This window comes from Callionymus lyra, chromosome 6 (genome assembly GCF_982586985.1).
Source record: "Callionymus lyra chromosome 6, fCalLyr1.hap1.1, whole genome shotgun sequence".
Lineage (NCBI taxonomy): Eukaryota > Metazoa > Chordata > Actinopteri > Syngnathiformes > Callionymidae > Callionymus > Callionymus lyra.
Window position 1 is genome coordinate 26590155 of NC_141823.1, and position 19216 is coordinate 26609370.

General features: G+C 38.5%; 2 protein-coding genes across 10 annotated transcripts in view; both read left to right on the top strand.

Moving 5' to 3' along the window:
* Window positions 1-6017, top strand: part of tjp1a (tight junction protein 1a) — a 90276-nt gene extending 84259 nt beyond the window's left edge. For 3 of the 8 annotated variants that reach the window (XM_087794533.1, XM_087794528.1, XM_087794527.1), the window contains 5 exons: window positions 34-290; window positions 607-761; window positions 874-1094; window positions 1290-1433; window positions 4607-6017. In XM_087794533.1, coding sequence (XP_087650659.1) covers window positions 34-290; window positions 607-761; window positions 874-1094; window positions 1290-1433; window positions 4607-4701 — 872 coding nt within the window. In that variant the 3' untranslated portion in view covers window positions 4702-6017. The remainder of the gene's footprint in view (window positions 1-33; window positions 291-606; window positions 762-873; window positions 1095-1289; window positions 1434-4606) is intronic. The other 5 variants (XM_087794531.1, XM_087794534.1, XM_087794535.1 and 2 more) reach the window with 2 other exon arrangements.
* Window positions 6018-7454: 1437 nt separating this feature from the next.
* Window positions 7455-19216, top strand: part of entrep2 (endosomal transmembrane epsin interactor 2) — a 67134-nt gene continuing 55372 nt past the window's right edge. Inside the window, exon 1 of one of the 2 annotated variants that reach the window (XM_087793443.1) lies at window positions 7455-7931. In XM_087793443.1, the coding sequence (XP_087649569.1) occupies window positions 7683-7931 (249 nt within the window). In that variant the 5' untranslated portion in view covers window positions 7455-7682. The remainder of the gene's footprint in view (window positions 7932-19216) is intronic. The other variant, XM_087793442.1, reaches the window with a different exon arrangement.

Sequence of the window (19216 nt, forward strand, 5' to 3'; positions counted from 1 at the left end):
ATTCCGTGTTTTAACGCCCGTCTCTCCCTGAAGCCAAGCCTTCTGCCGGCGAGGACACAGTCCAGAGCAACTTCCTGCCTCACAAGAGTTACCCAGAAAAGTCCCCGGTCAACGGCACGAGCGATCACAGCAAGTCGCTCGCCAGCACCGGAGCTCCGCCAGTGTCCAGCTACAACCGCTACGTGCCCAAACCATACACCAACTCCGCCAGGCCTTTCGAGCGCAAGTTTGACACCCCGAAATTCAACCACAATCTTCTGCCCAACGACAAGGTGGAGATCAATTCAAAGGTCAGTAGTTTAACAGCCTATTTAATAATGTCCCATGAGTTAATGGATCATCTTCTTTGATCCATATCTTGGCTAAAAAATTTAGCACTTGCATTTGGTGCAATAAACATTATTCAAGTTTTTTATATTTTAGTTTAATCTTGTTAAGCTGGTCAGTCTTTATTCAAACATGACTTGTTTTAATTTTCACCGTTTTTATTGGATCTATTTTCAATACTTTCTCTCCAAATATTGAAGTAGTAAAGACAAAAATCAAAAACTAGTCATTCAAAATTATTTTTTGTGCAGCAATCTTAAAATAACTGTTTCAAACCAGGGCCGCACCACAAGCCCAGTGAAGCCCCAGATCACCTCACAGCCCCAGAACACCGACCACGACAGTGGCCTGGACACCTTCACCAGGACCCTGGACCATCGCTCAAAGTATCAGCACAATAACATCAACGCTGTCCCCAAAGCCATCCCAGTCAGGTTGGTGTTCCTCTCCTTACAAGCCTGGAATGTTTCCCAACCAACTGTAAAAGAAATGACAGAAAGTCGATGAGAGGATTTCTTTGATTAAAGTATGTATTTGTGTCTGCAGTCCCACCGCCCTTGACGATGATGAAGATGAAGATGAAGGTCACACAGTGGTAGCAACTGCCAGAGGGATCTTTAACTCCAATGGCGGCGTACTGAGCTCAATAGAGACCGGCGTCAGCATCATTATCCCTCAAGGAGCCATTCCTGAAGGTGTGGAGCAGGAGATCTACTTCAAGGTCTGCAGGGACAACAGCATCCTGCCGCCGCTGGACAAAGAGAAAGGTACTTTAAATTAGCTAATTTAATCTCTACCTCTTCTGTATGTAATGGAATCCTCTGATAGCTGTTGAAAACTACCATTAACTGATCGGTTATTGTGCTTTTGATAAATTCCAAATTTCAAATTGTCCAACTTAACAAAAACTTTTGATGAGGAAACACAATTTGCTCTTGTTCTTGACTCTGTGTGTCCTCCAGGAGAAACTCTGCTCAGCCCGTTGGTGATGTGTGGACCCCATGGTCTCAAGTTCCTGAAGCCCGTGGAGCTGCGCCTGCCTCACTGTGCGTCAATGACCCCTGATGGTTGGTCTTTTGCTCTAAAATCCTCCGACTCCTCGTCGGGTATGCTGTGCTCTCTCAGTTCTTCCGGGGTCTTTTGGGCTGGCTCTGTGACTGTGACATGATTGTGGGTCAACTTTTCCCTCTAGATTGACAGCTCTCAAAAAAACTATTTGTTGAATTTAAGAACGAATCTAGAGGGAAAACCTTGAATTAACCTCCATCTGTGAATCATCATTGTTTTTGTTTTATCATTTGTTTTTCAGCATCAGTTTGTGTTTGTGTACATTTTCATCTCGTTTCCTGTTTTCAAACTGAACACGCTTTGTTTCCCAGCCTCACTCACGTCACTTCATTTTACTTTTGTCCATCTTCGATGCATGTTTTTACTCCATCAAGCTCATGAGGTGCATGTTGCTCTTCCTCACTTAGCCGCCCAAAGCCGGACCTGAAGAAGCGCCTTTGTATATTTCATGAAACGTTGTTCTTTTAAAAAGGCAGAACTGTGTGTTTATCTGCATGAACGGAGACTTTGTAGGTCTTGTGTTCTTGAGTTCTCATCATGTTCTTACATTTATCTTTTAGTGGTGCATGATTTCTCTCTCTGGACTTGTTTAAGAACGTCTGTCCTGCTTTGGTCCTGGAGCTACAACATTCAAGTATAGTTTTGAGCACAAATCTCAGTTGCAGCAGTTAAATCAAGTTCCTCTTAAATATAAATATTATCTGTTAACAATGTAGGGAAATATAAACACGAGAAAATAGCAAGAACTCCTGCTAACAATACTGATTTGAATTTGTTTGTTTGCCTGGCTTTACTCAAGCACTCTGGTTTCCTCCCATAGTTGCCAAGTTGCTGCGATCAATGAGAATCAATGGGAGGAAGTAATTGAGCGAACTTTTATTGAATTTCACACAGATTAATATTAATAAATTAATATTAATACTTAATATTTAAATGGCTGCGGCACATCTCTGATCTAGTGAGTCAATGTAGGTGTAATTTCCGCTTCTCCTTTTAACCCTTGTGTTTTCTCAGGGTCAATGTGACCTGGAGGACGACCTCTGCCACTACATATGTATTTCTGGAAGTCAGGGAGGTCATTCACCTTGACCCAGAGATCAAACGCATTTGTTTTCAGGCCTTCGGGTCACTATGACCCTGAGATAACGCAATGGTTAAACAGAGAAAGCGATGATGTCCTTCATATGGGATCTTTCTGTCGATCAGTTTGTCACACATGTAAACATTATTGTCTTTGGTCAGTAGGGACACACTAAACAAAATGTACTTGAGATCAAAACACAGGAAGAATGAGAGCCGACTCAAACATAGTTTGTATCTCTAAAGAGGTTAAAAGAGAGCAATGAAGAGTAGAAACAAGAAAACATTTTCTTTGAAGATATTTCTTTGGCTCCCACTAGTTTCAGATGAGTGTAACTGCAGATTTATGGTTCCTCTGTTCACTTTTTGCATTCTTTTGTCAAGTTCTGGTTTTATATTCATGGTAAAAGACAGTATAAAAACTTAGACCCACTGCTGTGAATCAGTTTGGTGGTCACATGACTCACAGACTCTCCGTGTAGGTCCTCCAGACAGATTTATGTCTGAAGAACATGGTAAATATAATAGCTACATGAGTGATGGTTGATCACAATTAAACCATCAATAATAATAAGCTCAAAATATTACGCATTGTTGCTTTGAAGGAGCTGAAAAAAGGGCACTACTAAGAACCAGCATCGTCTTTTAAACCAGTGTTATTTTTCCACTGGTCAGGATTAGCTGTTAATTAGCCTCATTTCTAGGATGAGACTGAATGTTATACGGGCTCGCGTCGTTGTCCTGCTGCATGCTGGGAGGATTATGCAATTGCAGGCTAATCCTCTTATTGTGAGGCCAGGCCACTCTCCAACCTCGTCCCCTCGTGTTGGGCTTTTTTCTCACTTTTGTTGCGGTTTTTTGACACGTTTTTTCGACGCTCTGCGGATCACTGCGTCGCCTCAGTCTGCTGGCGTCTGTGAGGCAGATCTGCCAAACTAGCATCAGCTGACAACACATAATAGTGCAAGGATTGTCTCACTAACCTGACTTCAGTGTGCACTAGTTTTCTTGTTCACTCCAAATGTGGTGAATATTTGTTGGTTTTTACGGAACCGTAACTCTGGGCCAACTTAAGATAAATAACTTTTCTATTCGTTTCTATTTACTCATCAGAGTAAGTGAGGAAGTCACGACTTTGAGTTCTTTAGTTTATTATTGTTGTTCCATTCCCACTTCATTATTATTATTTTTACTTATCAATTATAAATGGAAAAACAAAAGCAAGTATCTCTGAAAATAGGTTTTTATAATTAATTAATTGATGAAAAAACACAACATTTTAATGTAAATATTTAATATGATAGATGAGAAATGGGAGTAAAATGTAAGTTATCTATTAAGGGACATTCATTGATGTTGTTAAAAAGACAATTTATAAGTATATTTTAGTATAAAAAGAATAATGTCACCTCATTTAAAATCATTTTGAAAACCAAGAAATTACTAAATATATTTTCTTCGTAAAGATACATTGAAATATGAAATAGAAACGTCTGAAATCTTGCATTAATCAATATCATATATATATATATATATTTTTTTTTAAAGAATTTAAATAATTACAAGTGTAAAAATTAAACTTGAAAATGTTACGACAACACAAAAAACTGTGACCCGAATTTGTTCTCAAGTCAGGGACTAACTTGTGTTTGCGTCACCAAGTTATAAATATCACAGTTTAAGATGTTTGACTAATAATACATTTTGGTAAAAAGCTCCTAAAGAATACTAAAAAAATACTATATAGTCTTTATGTGAATAATATAGGTTGACAAATAATAAATAAATAATGTGTTGTAAACAGTTATTGTTGGGCCTTAAGAGGTTGAACCTTATTTTAATGGTCAATATATATAAATATAAAATAAATAAGTACGTGGGGGGGGAAAGCTCCACAAAAGTGAGGCCAGATTACTCATTAGTCATTATACATCGAACACTAGGTGGCGCACGTGAGATAAGTTCTCTACTAACTGTATAACAAAAACATTTGTTACAGGTTCACAGGATCCGTTGGGAAAATTGCTATTTATTTATTATTATTATTGTTGTCACACCAGCATATTATCATAGGTCACATGTTTGACCTCCACACTAACCTCTGCCTCTCATACATACGTGTCGTTCTCAGGTGACCCCAAAAGCTGGCAGAACAAGTCCCTCCCCGGTGACCCCAACTACCTGGTGGGAGCCAACTGTGTCTCGGTGCTCATCGACCACTTCTAAACCCGGGCGGACGACTACACCCATAACCCCCCATAAATAAATCTGACACTGACATGAAGACGGTGGCGTTTGAAGGAAAGACACGAAAAGAGAATAAAGAATTTGATGTCAAATGAATCCACTGATGCATGACCCCCCCCCCCCCCCACCCACCATGGATAGACCCCAAATATATATATGGTGTAATGTAAATTTATACATGGATGAGATTCAAAGCTGAACCTCCTGTGCAGCAATTACAAGAACTCTTGATGTATTTATGCTATATATGCATACGCTATATATAGTAGAGTAGAAGAAAGTTTTACTCATGAAGTTTCTCGTCAGTTCTAGTGACTGAATATGACTTTAGATCTCCTTTTTGAGGGAACAATTGAAGGTTTTCAGACAGTGATTTGAAGGAACATGACCACGGAGCACACTCGTAGAACCCTCTGTTCTTCCTTCCCTTCCTGACGGGGATTTTTTTCTAGATTGATTTCTGGCACAGTTCCTCTCCTTCCAGCTGGAGGGAGATCTATGCATGTTCTTTACTCAGGTCCAGTGGCCTCCTCAGTTACTTCCTCTCTTTCATTCTCTCGTTTTTTGCACTCGCACACCAATAAGCAGTGATGCCTTATCTGCCAATGATTCACTCTTCAGTCACAAATGAGTTCAATATTTTACTGCTGTTGGTTTGAAACACAGAGTTGATAAAGGATAACAACGGTTTGCTCTTCTTTTATCTGCTATGCATTACTTCAAATAACAAGGACGGAGCAGAAGTGGCTGTAAATAAACTAGCGTATTGCCTTGGTTCTTTTGTTTGTAAATGAACGTTGATGTTTGTTTTTTTTTTGTTTTTTTTTGTAATTTGTTTCTTTTTTGTATAAAAAAAATCATAGAAAACATGTTTTAAAAAGTGGACCGTCGGCTATCTTTGTATACCCTCGAGCCTTGGAACTTTGAACCTGACAATAACGCATCATGACTTTTTCTACCAGAACATTCACGCTCGGTTCAGCTCACGGAAGGTTTTGTCCAGGAAAGTGTTTTTGGGCGACGGAAGCGTTTTTCTTGCCGAAAAGCTCCCAAAAGTATCCCCTCACTGACGTGTGATGCTGGATGCTGTATCGTGTGCCCTTAAATGTATTTTTGTACTCATAGACGATATATGATGTATGGCACACCAGTACCGGTTTATTTTTAGACTTAACAGCTTTAATTGGATCATTAGTTCTTCACGTGTGGCTGACTTTTTTTTTTTTTTTTTTCCTCCTGCAACACAACTTTAAATATACCACTGTATTAATAAATAAAATCATTTTTAAAGTAAACTAAGGCTTTTTTCTTCCAGTCTGGATTATTTAACGTGATATTAAATCGCTGCTTTCTATTCATTTGTCCTCGATGATGCGTGTGAAGCGAAGCTGTAATGACCAAATGTTGGCACTAGATGGCGGCCAGGAGCCAATGTTCGAACGTACGCATCTATAAGTAATAGGTAATGGTTACAATTACGAGTTACGAGTATTTGGCGTTACATTCTGCGCGTTTTGAATCTTGTGAATATCCAATGTAGAGTTCCTGAAGAGCAACCTCGCGTTTATTTCGTTTAAAGGCCCAGAATCTAAAATTCTCACGCATGAGATACATTCAGGTGTAACTAAGTCATTATTTCTGCATCATGGATTTATTTTCTCTGTTTAAATCACACTATATTAGGTCAGTGTTTAACGAAAATGTTCGAAATGTTTTATGTTTGAAGGTTGAAGTTCCAGCTTGTATTTATTCCTTTTTACATTTTTATTGTGTGTTTTTGTTTACTTTTACACAAAGTCACTTTTTTTTATTTATCAAATATTAGAAAACGTTATTTATAATAAAATAATAATTAGGATGTATTATTTCCTTAATTTTTATTCATATTAAGTATCTATTTGTTCAGGCTTTTCCTTGATTTTCTGGAACTCCTGTTGTGTTATCAGTTTTATCTTGATCTTTAAAGTATATACTTTATTGAGTATTGTTTTGATTGTTAAGCGCTTTGTGACCCTGGTCTAGAAAAGCGCTATACAAATAAAAATTACTTACTTACTTATGGTATTTTAATTATTTTATTTTTTTATTGGTTATTCACACATCTTGCAAACCTCGACATCCCACAAAAAAAACAATAACCAGAGAAATAAAGTAATAACATAAAAATGCACGACGGATTAAAATTATTCATCTAAACGAGACAACTCCTCATTATTTTTTAATTTTTTAATTTGTTTTATTTGTTATATATACGACAAAAATCTTCCTACTTTTTCACAAGTCAAGTCACATTATATAGTGGTCCCTAACGACAGTGACAGATGTTTTCAAGCCTAGAATGTAATTGGGAAGCCTTTGTATTCAAGGATGGTGCGTTCAAGTGTTTTATTCTCTAGAGTCCAATTTTGCCGCATCAAGCAGGGGACACCCTGGACAGGAAGGTACACTAAGCGAGGAGACAACACTGTGTTTTTCGTCAGAGGAGGAACATTCGGAGGATAAAAACCGTGACAATAAAAACTGATCGAACGCAATCGTGTTCGGAGACACACTCGTGCCTTGAATGCTCAACAACGGCGTCATCCTCTGCCTCCAGCAGCAGCAGAATGCGATGACGTTTTCACGTGGTGGGCAGTAAAGTCCCACCTCCTGTGGTAGTAAATCTCCCCGCCATGGTGACGCGCGCACACCTCGGCAGCAGCGCAGGCGTGTGATCGCGACAGACCCTCGTCCACACGCACACGCGCTCGGAGGTGTTTCTGCGTGCGCTCGATGGCTCTTTTCTCCGGAGCGTTTTTCCCGTCATTTACGGTAAATCACCCGTTGTTGGAGCTCGCCCGCCTGTGATTGACAGTTGATGGAGAAGATCCGCACCTGACTCCCAGATCCAGCTCCCGTGTCCCTGGACTTAAACCCGAGTCAGATTCCTGTACCTGTACCTGGTCCTGGAGCGAGCGAGGATGCCCGTGAACGCGCTCCCCCGCGGAGGCAGCAGCAGCTTCGGCGGCCCGGGGTCCCTGAGCCCGGCGTCGCTGTCCCGGAGCCTGTCTCGCCTGAGGGAGTACCGGACCCGGACCCGGATCATGCTGGCGCTGGGGGTCTCTCAGATGGTCCTGGGGAGCCTGATCCTGGCCGTCAGCTTCGCGGCTCTGGCGCTCACCACATCTCCCAGGGTTCGACACTCCTGCCCCTTCTGGGCTGGTTTCTCTGTGAGTATCTTTTTTTTATGGATAACTTTATCTTTTTCGTTTCACTAAAACTGTTAAATCCACATTTAAACCTACATTTATGACATTTTAAATGTATTTATTTAAAAAAATGATTTGTGATTTATGATGCTGCTAAGCTAATTAGCACATCAATCTTCCACAATAGCTTTTGTCTCTTATACTGGAGAATATTTGCTTTCTGTTGGAATTTGTAATAAAATTTACGCTTTTAGTGGAATAAACATGAAACAACACTTAAAACCCAATTTATTTTTTACATTTTAAATAATTACTAAATCTTTTTTTTTTTTAACTATGGTATTGCTAACGTTATTAGCACACATGTTAAATCTTGTCACACTGTTGTATAGAATATATATATATATATATATAGAGAGAGGGGGAGAGAGAGAGAGAGAGAGAGATGTTTTTGTGTGAAAATACAATATTTTGCGTGTTTCAGACTTTAACTGTGCACCTTGTATTAATAATTGTATTATTCATAATGTATATTATTATGATGCTAAGCTAACTAGCATCAATCTTAACAAAAGCGTCGCCTCATGTTTCATGAATATTGTTATTTATTTTCGACAACAAACTACTTTCTTTCATATTACACTTACATTTATAATTACAAATAACAATAAACACATTTTGGAACATCTTGAGTTCTAATTTGCTTTGTAAAACATTGTAAAAAATAATGATGCTAAGCTAACTAGCATGGGTCGTCAATCTCTCTGTTTTCTGTTCACTGCAGGGACATGCTTTGTGCTCGCCATTGATGTTTTTCACAGTAGTGTATTTTAAAATTTCATGCTTGTTTCCGTATTCATGAGGACGTGTGCTTGATTTCCTCCCCGAGAACCCGGAGAGAAGCGCCTCCATTAATTATAGAGGCTGAGGCCAGAGTGCAGGGGTGAGGGGTGGCGGGGGGTGGGATTCTGTGGCATCAGGACCATCTGTGTGTGTCTATGTGTGGGAGTGTACAATTACCAGCACGGCACCACAGGGTTCAGAGGTCAGCGTGCATTCTTGACTCGGTTTCTTGGGCAGAGTTCAGATACCTGGTGACACATTATAAACACAACAAATGATCAGTGAATCTTACAATCTTTACAATCATTTCTTATGGATTGATCAATTACGGAGAGAATTGATGCTAGTTTGGTTGCCTGAAAACATCGATGTATCTTAGAGGAGTAAACAAAATAAAGATGCTTTACCTAATATTTAAGGGACTGTGTCTAGCAATACTTCCGTAGACCAGTGTTGAACGTTTGTTAAGCATGACACTCTGGTATGGTTTGCTTCTTGTTCACACCAAGTCATTGTGTTTTAGGGGTTTGTATTGACAAGAATCTGGTGATAAGATACATGTCATGATGCAGTGGCAACAATATGATATATTGTCAAATATTGCAAAACTGAGGATATATTTGTAGTATCGTCCGAGTACTGGACTCTGGTGTTGCAGAATTTACAGACCACATGACTCTTTATAAAGTTGTAACTGTTTTTATTTGTTTTAAAACAAAAATGTGTCCAAAAATCAGCTTTAAACACTGCTGGAGTTGACTGTATCCTCTCGTCCTCAGTCATCATTAAGATCTGACCGAAATGTATAGTTCCTTAATCCGTGGAGTAATAATTGCTGCCGTTTAGCAGCCGGATGTTTAATTAAAGTTTTACAATTCAATCAGGAATCTAAAAACCTTCAAAAAATATGCAAAAGTGGATGAAGGATGTGAAAATGAAGGTAAGAGGAGATTTATATACTTTAACTTTTGTTTGACCTTTGGCTAGAACATATTTCGAAACCCTCCTTTATTCGTTAAGGTAAAAAGAATGTCAGGATTTCTACTCTCCACAAATGAGTCTGCAGAAGTCTTGCCTTTCATCACCCAGACACCTTAACAAAACAAATATATATTCCTCGGCTTTATGTTTGTTTTGCCACTAAGGGAATAAACTCAAATCAATTTATCTCGTGTAAGAGTTCTGTAACATGAGCTCAGATTGGAAAATGGATTGTTGATGAAACATTTAAATTACTTTAAAAAAAAAAAAAACGTATTCTTCAGCAGTTTTTTAATCGAGAAATCAACCTTCTCTTGTTTTCTTTTGTTCATTTGGTCTTTAAGTTGAGGATTGGTGCATGAAATATTTGAATTTAAAGGTATAAAACACAATACATGGTGCGATAAAACACTTTATTTAGAAACATCTTTTGCTTCTTGTGGTTGCTTCTCTTAGGAAACAAACGGCAGATAAAGACATTAACAGGTTCACGGAAATGTTTGTAGCCAGTTTGACATTTCTCTTACATTTACGGTTTTTATATTTAGTGTTTTAATTCATGCTGATGAAAACTCTTTCGAATTATGGATTTGCTCTCAAATGTGAACAAATCAAGTCTTAATTAGCTGGAGAGCTTTCAGTGGCGCTGCTCATTAATTCATCGAGAAAATGACTTTTAGCTGATTTTCTCTTTGTAGAGCTTTCAGACCAGAGGAAAACATTTGCACTTAATTCAAACAAGAAGGAGCCGTTTTTCTCTCTCCCCGAGTGCTCGCCAGCCTGAATGCAATTAAGAGCGTTGGCAGGTCGGCCGTGCTTGTCTCGGCTCGTATTTATGATGTCACATTTCTAAGCAACTGTTTGGTTCAGGCCGAGGTCCTGCCGGTGCCGGCCGGGGGTGGACGCCTCAGAGCGGGGGTACAGCTTGTAAAAGGTGGGATACTGTTGCTGATTGAATAAACAGACTCTATTCTGGACACACGTCAAATGATAAACACAAACTGAGCTTCAACTGAGAACAAATACTACGTTGTCTGTGACTTGTTGTTAGGTGTTAATTCTGTGTAGCTCAACTCTTAAAAAGACAATTAATTATTTTTGTTTAATAGCGAGTATAAAAAATAAATAGGAAACCAAATACAGCTTCATGAAGAAATACTTCTAAATTTTAAAACATGTTATATATGTACTGCCTCTGTGTATTTATATGTATGTATAAGCACTGTTCATTGTTACTGTTTCTCTTCTTGACATTGTACTTTCGCTTGCAAGTATTTAACTCATTTTGTTTAATGAAAAAACAAAAGTTTTTTTTTTAGTGATAATTTAAGTATAGTTTTTACTAGTTCATGACAGATTTGGCTAAATTCAGAAAATCTTCTCCTAGAATTGATGTTTGATGCTTAAATAATTTGTAGAGGAGGACAACAATTCATCAATAATTGTTGTTTTATTTATGTATATTATAGTGCCTAAATGTAATTGCGATTAAAAATATATATATACCATACAAGAAATTGTATAGTGGATGGAAAACTGGATGTGCAAATTCTCAACTCTAAAAACACTGCACGACACACTTGGAATAAACAGTATGAAAAAACATTTATAAATATTTCACAAACCAAAGTGCAGAATTCTAGATACCAATCAATGACTCACCACTTAAATGTGTAAGCATAGAGCATAAGGTACAAAGAAACAAGATTTTTTTTTTTTAATTTCGCATACAACGAAATATAAAAAGGCGCTTCGTCTCTGTCCAATTTAGTTTCTGCTGCCACCTACTGTAGAGTCAGCGTACACGTTTCTTTTTGCATCTGCGATTTGAATATTGCATTTTATTAAACCGATATGTGGATTTAAATAGAAAAAAACATTCAGCATATGTATATTCCACGTGTTAAAGGGAAGAACGTTGGTTACTGACAATAGGTGGAGGAGGAAAAATGTTTAACACCAAGTCAGGGATAATTCTGTTAAGTTTAGCCTTCAATTAAATATACAAAATGTCCATGAATAGATTGATGTTTAAAGCTACTTTTATATCAAACTGTTGTTCATTGAGTGTTTTTTACAAGTATTCAGGGAGTAATAATGTATCCTGCAAGGTTACAGTTTCATATATTGAATTATCAAACCTTTATTTAGTCTCCATGCTACCGGAATGACATTGTGACGGAGACTTTTAGATTAAACCCCCATCCATGTCAGTGAGCACAGCTAATGAGGAGGATGATAGAAAACCTTGAACCCCCCCTCCTCGTCTCACATGTGCCCACCGCCAGCATCTGTGTGTGTGGTCACTGCGGGGCTTCATTACGGATCTGTGTGTGATGACTGCCATTGTGGGTTTTCATCAGAGGCACAGCACGAGAGGCGTAATCTTTCGTCGCTGGTGAGCAGGACCGCCTGTCCTCCCTCTTCTCCACTAAACATGTCCATCTGTAGACTTGTGTCAAGAAATCTCACACATTTAAACAAGTATTTTCATTCATTAAATGATCTGGTTTCAACAGAACGCCTTTTTCAAGGGTGGTCTTTTTGTTGCTTCAACTTATTGTCGAAGCGTTTTCTCGCAGACACTCGCGAACAGACAGTGATCCCTCTGGTATCTTCCTCTTCCTCACGGCTCACCCGAGGCTTGTAATCGACCTCTGCTACTGTAGCGCCGACAGGCACGTCGAAATCTCGCCACTTCACGAGCCGCCGCAGTCGTCACCTGACTGTTCGTTCTTCCATCTTATCGGGGTTTTACGTGTCGTCCCCGAAGGATCTCACACACCATGCTGCAGGGTTTCTGACCAATAAATGAGACGGCGAGCCAAAGGTCCGCCGCCGCTGTCAGCAGCTGGTCTGCACAACAAATTACTGTCCACCTCACATCCACATGAATTAATCTGGCAACTGATCCTTGCACACACACACACAGACACACACACACACTGTCTCAGGTATTGTTTGCAGCGGTCCACTTCATTGTGCGGTGTGTTGTGAGCGTCTGCACACGTACGATATCCCACTCACCGGCTCTCCTGCAGACTCTTCTGTTGCAGCTTCTCTAAAAATGACACACCACAACACAAACCTTCAGATAAGGCATAACAAAAGCAGCTTAAGTTTGTTGTGAGAAAGCTTCCTCCACTGCGGCACACTAATCTGCTTGTGTGCGGGTTTGTGTGTGTCTGGGATTTTTTTTTTTAAAAGTTAGTGCGTTCTTGGTTTTGGGAAAAGATGGATTTGTTCTGGAACTGGTTTGTACTAAATATACACAGTGCTGTGAAGCTAAGCCCATATGCCTGCCTCTCTGGTAGTAGTTGTGAGTTCAAGTCAAGGTTTAGAGTCTACGATGAGGCCCAGGAGACCAGTAACTGTGAGGCAGAATGAGAATTCAATGTGAGCGTAAGAGACAAATCTGTGACGTATTTCTAATTGACTGCTTTTTTTTTTACCCTTCTTTTATGAATCTGTTTCTAGTATTTTGTATTTTGATCAGTCACCATCCTATGTTGCTGTTTTTTATTTCAATGTTCCTGCTGTTTTTGGCGCCTTCAGAATCTTGGCTCTACTTTTTGCAGATGATGTGGTTCTGTTGGCTTCATCTATAACTGTCACTCCATCATTGGCTGCTGAGGGAAACAGTCTGTAGAAAGCTCTGTAACTGTTAAAATTGAAGCCATTTCAAGGATTTGAATATGAATATATATAATGTGTAGTCATGAGGAGAGTCAATCGATGATATTTAATAAGTTTCCTTCAAGCGGTGGATGGACACTGAGTTGGGGTGAGAAGTTTGGTCATCTGGGGAAGACTCAGTGTACAACAACTGACCTGTTTGACATCTCCTTGTAGAGATGTTTCAGGTAACAAGGTGTGAGTGAACCTCTCTCTGTGCTCTGTAGTGAAGAGAGTTTTAGTTTTTTTTTGGTCACAGTTGTAGTTGCAAAATGAGCATCATTAATGAGCTGCCCTGTGAAAACTGTTACCTGGCAACTGATGTCAATAAGAGAGACTGAGGCTCACTGATAATTTCACATCATGTTCCAGCAGTGGTTGGGGAATCGTCGGCATCTGTCTCTGTCTGAGATGAACGACCAGGTCACTGTCAGGGTGAATGACTGAGTCTGTTCATAACAGTTCAGCGTTGCTTCTGATTCATACTGATCATTCTAACAAGAGGCCTGGTTTGAAATGTATTATGTCTGCTTTGACCGTGACATAGAATACAATATATCAGTCAATTCTGTTTATCTATGTTATTTAACTTTCCTTTTACTTTCATCTCTTTATAATTGTTGACATCAATAGCCTATATTCCTCATATTATCTCCAACACTGGCATCTTTATAACATTGACATGAATCAATCTACTTACATTTGAGAAACCATGGGGCAGCATTACATTATTTGAAAGTCTGGCAGCTAAAAAAACAGTGACAAAAATTTTACATTTTGTTGGTTATAACAACGAGAGAAAAAGACAAGCTATTGCCAAGAAACATGCAGCTTCTCCGTCACAAAAAGCTTCATTGTTCTTCTGAAACTACCCTTATAATATGATTTAATAACATCTTCAGCATTTTAACATTAGTTTTATTGAACGTTAAAAATCCATGTTAACACAAAAAAATATGTAGGAATAATAAAAGCACTATGTATGATATCAATAACACTGGCAAAATCATCAAAATCATCTTGATTGTTAAAACATACATTTTAGCATTTGATCTTACAGCATAGGCTCAAAACTGACAAACTAACTTTATTTAACATTTTAAATTGTATATTATATGTTTATACTTGCTAGCTATTTTCACAATAATAACAACTCAATACCAATACCCAAGAAAATTTTTGATACTCTATACCATGTTGACCATGTTACCACAAGAATAAAAAAGACAATTTTTTATTTCACCTTAATACATATTTTTATTGAAAAGAAAAAAATATTTAAATTGAACAAAACTACAAATAAAATATTTATAATAAAAAACAGTTTTGCAAAAATAAACTGCGACTGTGATTACAGGTTTCAGGTCTAAAGAATTGCAAAAAAACAAATCATAAACAATAACAATGAGAACAATAATTTGAGGCCATATATTGTGCACATCTTAATATGAGCCTAATAAGAATACATTTACTTAAGTGTTCCTTTCTTGGCTATGCTTTACATACATAACAATAAACTCAGGGTGTGAGTATCATAACCGGATACAGCATTTTAGTATCTATACTTTTTTGAGTTTCGATACATTTGAAAACCAAAATACTGACCATATAAATCGATACCATCATTACCACCATTTACAGCAACAGTTCAAGTTTGTTTACTTTGCCTCAATTTTGCAAATCCTGACATGAATCTACACAAAATGTAAAAAAGACTAGTAGTCTACGTTTGATTTTTAAAGAACCATTCAGAATTTCATGTCATATTGGGAATAATAATGTTGCTGATTGTGTAATTTAATCGTCACAGTGGGACAAATCCAGCTAATGTCTTGTCCTTAAATCAAACATTACAGAGAAATGGTCCCGATTTGGTCTCAAACTAAATCCAGCAGACCACCACTACCAGCTCTGTGCGCCTGCTCTCATTTTCCGTCTGACCTTTTCTTAAACACTTGTCAAGTGCGCACCTGGTAATCCCTAATTCTCTCCATCAAACTGTTCTCGACATGCACCTCCCTCCTGTCGTACACTTTCAATGAAACGCCTGCTTAGTTTGGAACTTGGCATTTGCTGCTCTCGTCTCATCAGTGTAGATTAAATGGAGTCTGTGGTCAGCACACTCGCTCTCAGGAGGGCCGGCTCCGTCCCATTGATCAGCGAAGAAGGAGGAACCCATCAATCATGGGACCACTGTTTATTTCGACTTCACCTGCTCTGGGTTTGGACGCCTCTGCGGCGACACCTCCTCCCTCCCTCGGGGCGGGGGTTAAAAACAAAGATGATGTGTTGTGATGATGTCATGGAGCAGTAATGCGCAGACGGTCTGGATGTGTTGAATAGTTGTAATTCACGCTCTCGCTGCACCTCCTATAATCAGTAAGTAGCTCCTCGTTCTGCTGCGTCTCGTTACTCTGAGGACCCTCCAGTGCATCCCACCCCCCACTCCAGTGGTACCAGTGAGCACTTGAAGAGAACACTTTGTCCTTGCAGTTCAACACACGCCGCTTCAACTTGTCAATTTCAATTCTCGCAGTGATGAGCGGCGACTGCCGTCACAGGTATCCTCCCTTCTGTCAATCCATCTGTTGATGATTAGAGCTCTGTGAGTGAGAGGCATTTTTTCAACACTTTCCTCACACGTTCCTTTTGTTTCCCGGCTGTTTTCATTTGTTCTTTTTTTTTGTTGCCAGCATACTGTTTTGCCTAATGAGGCAATAAATCAAACCAGCTGGCATCAGACTGTGGATGATGGAAATGCTTTTTATGTTTTTACTTGAGTGAGGGGCCGCTGTTGTACCAGTTCTGTTGCCCTCTGGACGATTTCATTAAAAATACATTCATCATTATCTTGAATATAAATGTGTTCACAGTGATTAGGCAGTAGTTACACTTACTCCTTGAATTTCTCGAACTCCTGTGTTGTTCTCAGTATTATCTTGATCTTTAAAGTATGTACTTTTTTGAGTATTGTTTTGATTGTCTAAGCGCTTTGTGACCCTGGTCTCGAAAAGCGCTATATAAATAAATATTACTTACTTACTTAGAGATATGAGGAAAATATCAGATACACTAATACATCGCAAAGTATTTTTCCCCGATACTTGATCTTGAACAGTACTTGTACAGTCAATTATTTCTATTCAATTGTTGTTTTATTGAAATGCTAGTATTTTTATGGTTCATATTGTTTTACATTTACAATTAACATGCAAATCATGGTGTTCATTTTTGTGTTGAACTTCTGGCCGCAGCTTAAGGTAAAATGAAATCCTGCAAGATCCCCGTAATGACTGAGGACATGACGATACAGTCAGCTAAATGAACAATAAAAACCCAAGAAATCTAGGTTATGACTAATGACAAGAGGATACACTCAAGCTAAAGGAAAAATGAAATAATGCGAGATCCTAGTGATGACTGAGGACGAGAGGATACAGTCAGTTAAAGGAGCATTAAAATCCAGAGAAATCTCAGCAATGACTGAGAATAAGAGGATACATTCAAGCTAAAGAAAAAATGCTAGATCCTGTCGATGACTGAGAACAGGAGGATACGGTCAAGCTAAAGAAACAATGAAATCCTGTGAGACCCCGGTGATTACTGAGGACGAGAGGATACAGTCGACTCAAAGGTTTTATTTGGGCATATATTGTTTTCAAAACAAATGAAAGCAGTTACGACTTCGTCAAGAGTCATGTGGTCTGTACATTCTACATCGCCAGAGTAAAGTACTGGGACAATACAACAAATATATCCTTCTAGTATCACAATTTATTGTACCGTAAGCAATAGTTTCTCTGTGGATCATAGATTCTTGAGAAAGATTGTGACAATGAATAAATAAGGTGCAAGATTTAGGTCTTGGCGGTATTCCAGCAGGAAGGACTGTGGATTTGTAAAAGTGTGTGTCCCAAATACAACACATTTGCAGAGAGAGTTCCCGCTGAAGCACCTTGAATAACAATAATGATGGTAATGGTTTATCATTTCCGGGCCCCTCTTACCTGCCAGGCTTTGTGGAAGACGCTAAAGTAATTGCCTGGACCACGTAGACACCAGTGCAGACGGCTGTGTGTGTTATCTTTTCAGATGTCTTATGAATTCACCTCATCACAATGCTTTTAATCTTTCCATCTGCACTGGGAAATAAAATTGCTTTTGAAGGCCAATCAAATGTTTCTCAAACTAAAACTGATGGAAAGTAAGAGTTCGGTGTGTCCGGATGCTGTTTTAGATTCAGTTTTCCACCCACACGAGCACCCCCGTACAAATCTGTCGTCCTTTATTATGTGTCATGTTTATACTTGAGATTGAAGCGGCTCGTGGGGAATGACTGCATCTCACCTGTGTTGACTCCATACAGAGAACCCAGACGAGCACAGAATAAAAGACGCCGCTTCGTGGCATTTTAAAATTCAAAACAACATTTGAAGTACAGCCCATATAGTCTTGTGCTTCCCCCCCGCAATTTTCATCACCAGAATATGCTCTTGTTTTACGGTCGGAGCACAGTTCAGCACATGTCTGATAGAATGCTTGATGCTGCACTTCTTTACAAACCCCAGCAGAGTGTTGAATAGAAAAGGTCAAGCGGGTTAAACTGGGCTCTCTCTTGGTTGGCTGAATATGAATAGTGACGATATTTGGATCCTGAGTGTGACCAATGTTGCCTGGTTCTGCACTTATAATACATGGGGTGTCTCTATCAAACATGTCAGGAAAACTTTGAGTCAAGTAGTGAAGATTATCCTGTTGAGGTTGAGAAAACAATTTGGGTGATTCTTAAAACAGGTGAGGTCAGTAAGTTTGAAATGCTACTAATCATAAGCATTAACTAGAAATGCACTCAGACAGCATAGACCTCTGCCAAGCAGCTCCTTTCCACCTTGATTGTTATTCCTTCTCAAGAACATCTGTTGTATCCATTAGGACTGAATGATTAATTGCACTTGGAAAATAATAATGATTTTTAAAATGTGTTTTTCAAATCGCAAACTTTGCGATTTAATTTAATGTTGATATGACTTTCCTTCTGTCATGTAGGCACGTGACTTACGGGCGGCAGATAGGACTGATGCAGTGTTTGCACTTTTGTTTACTCCAAAGTTTGTGATTAATTACTGACTCATATACATATATACTGGTGAACGTTAACACCACATATTTTTATCATGTTGTTACCAGATTTTTAATAGTATTTGCAGTGAGTTTTTTCTGTTTTACAGTTTTGTGTTTTATATAATTTTTGTACTGTAATTGAAGTAACTTAATAGACTATCTCTAAATCTTAACAATCGCAAATAAATACTTTTTTATTGTATTATGAATTATTTATTGTATAAGAGACAAAATGCATGTAATCGTCCAGCCCTAGTATATACATTTTAAGCATTTTAAGTATCTTTGAGTTGAGTCAGAAAGTGAAGAAAGCACAGCAGTGGTCATGCAGAGTTGTCAGGATTCCGATGATAAACCACAACTAAACCAACTTCATAATTTCATTAATTCATCCTTTAGTTTTTCAGTTATTTAGCTAGAAGATAAAGTTGTTATGATAACCAAACACAACTTCCGTTGCTTAGTAAAAAAAACAATAGTCAGCTTAAAAAAAACAAAACAGTTATCAACCAAATAAATGTAGAAGAAAATGATAATTTTGTGTTTTAGTAAACTTAATAAAAACAAAACTTATTTTGGCTAAAATGCAGGATCACATGAAGCGGATGAATGTGGTCACAATCCGTCTCAGCTTTTGTATTTAGCTATAAAACCTATTTGATCCATCCACACTGTCTCTTTGGTGC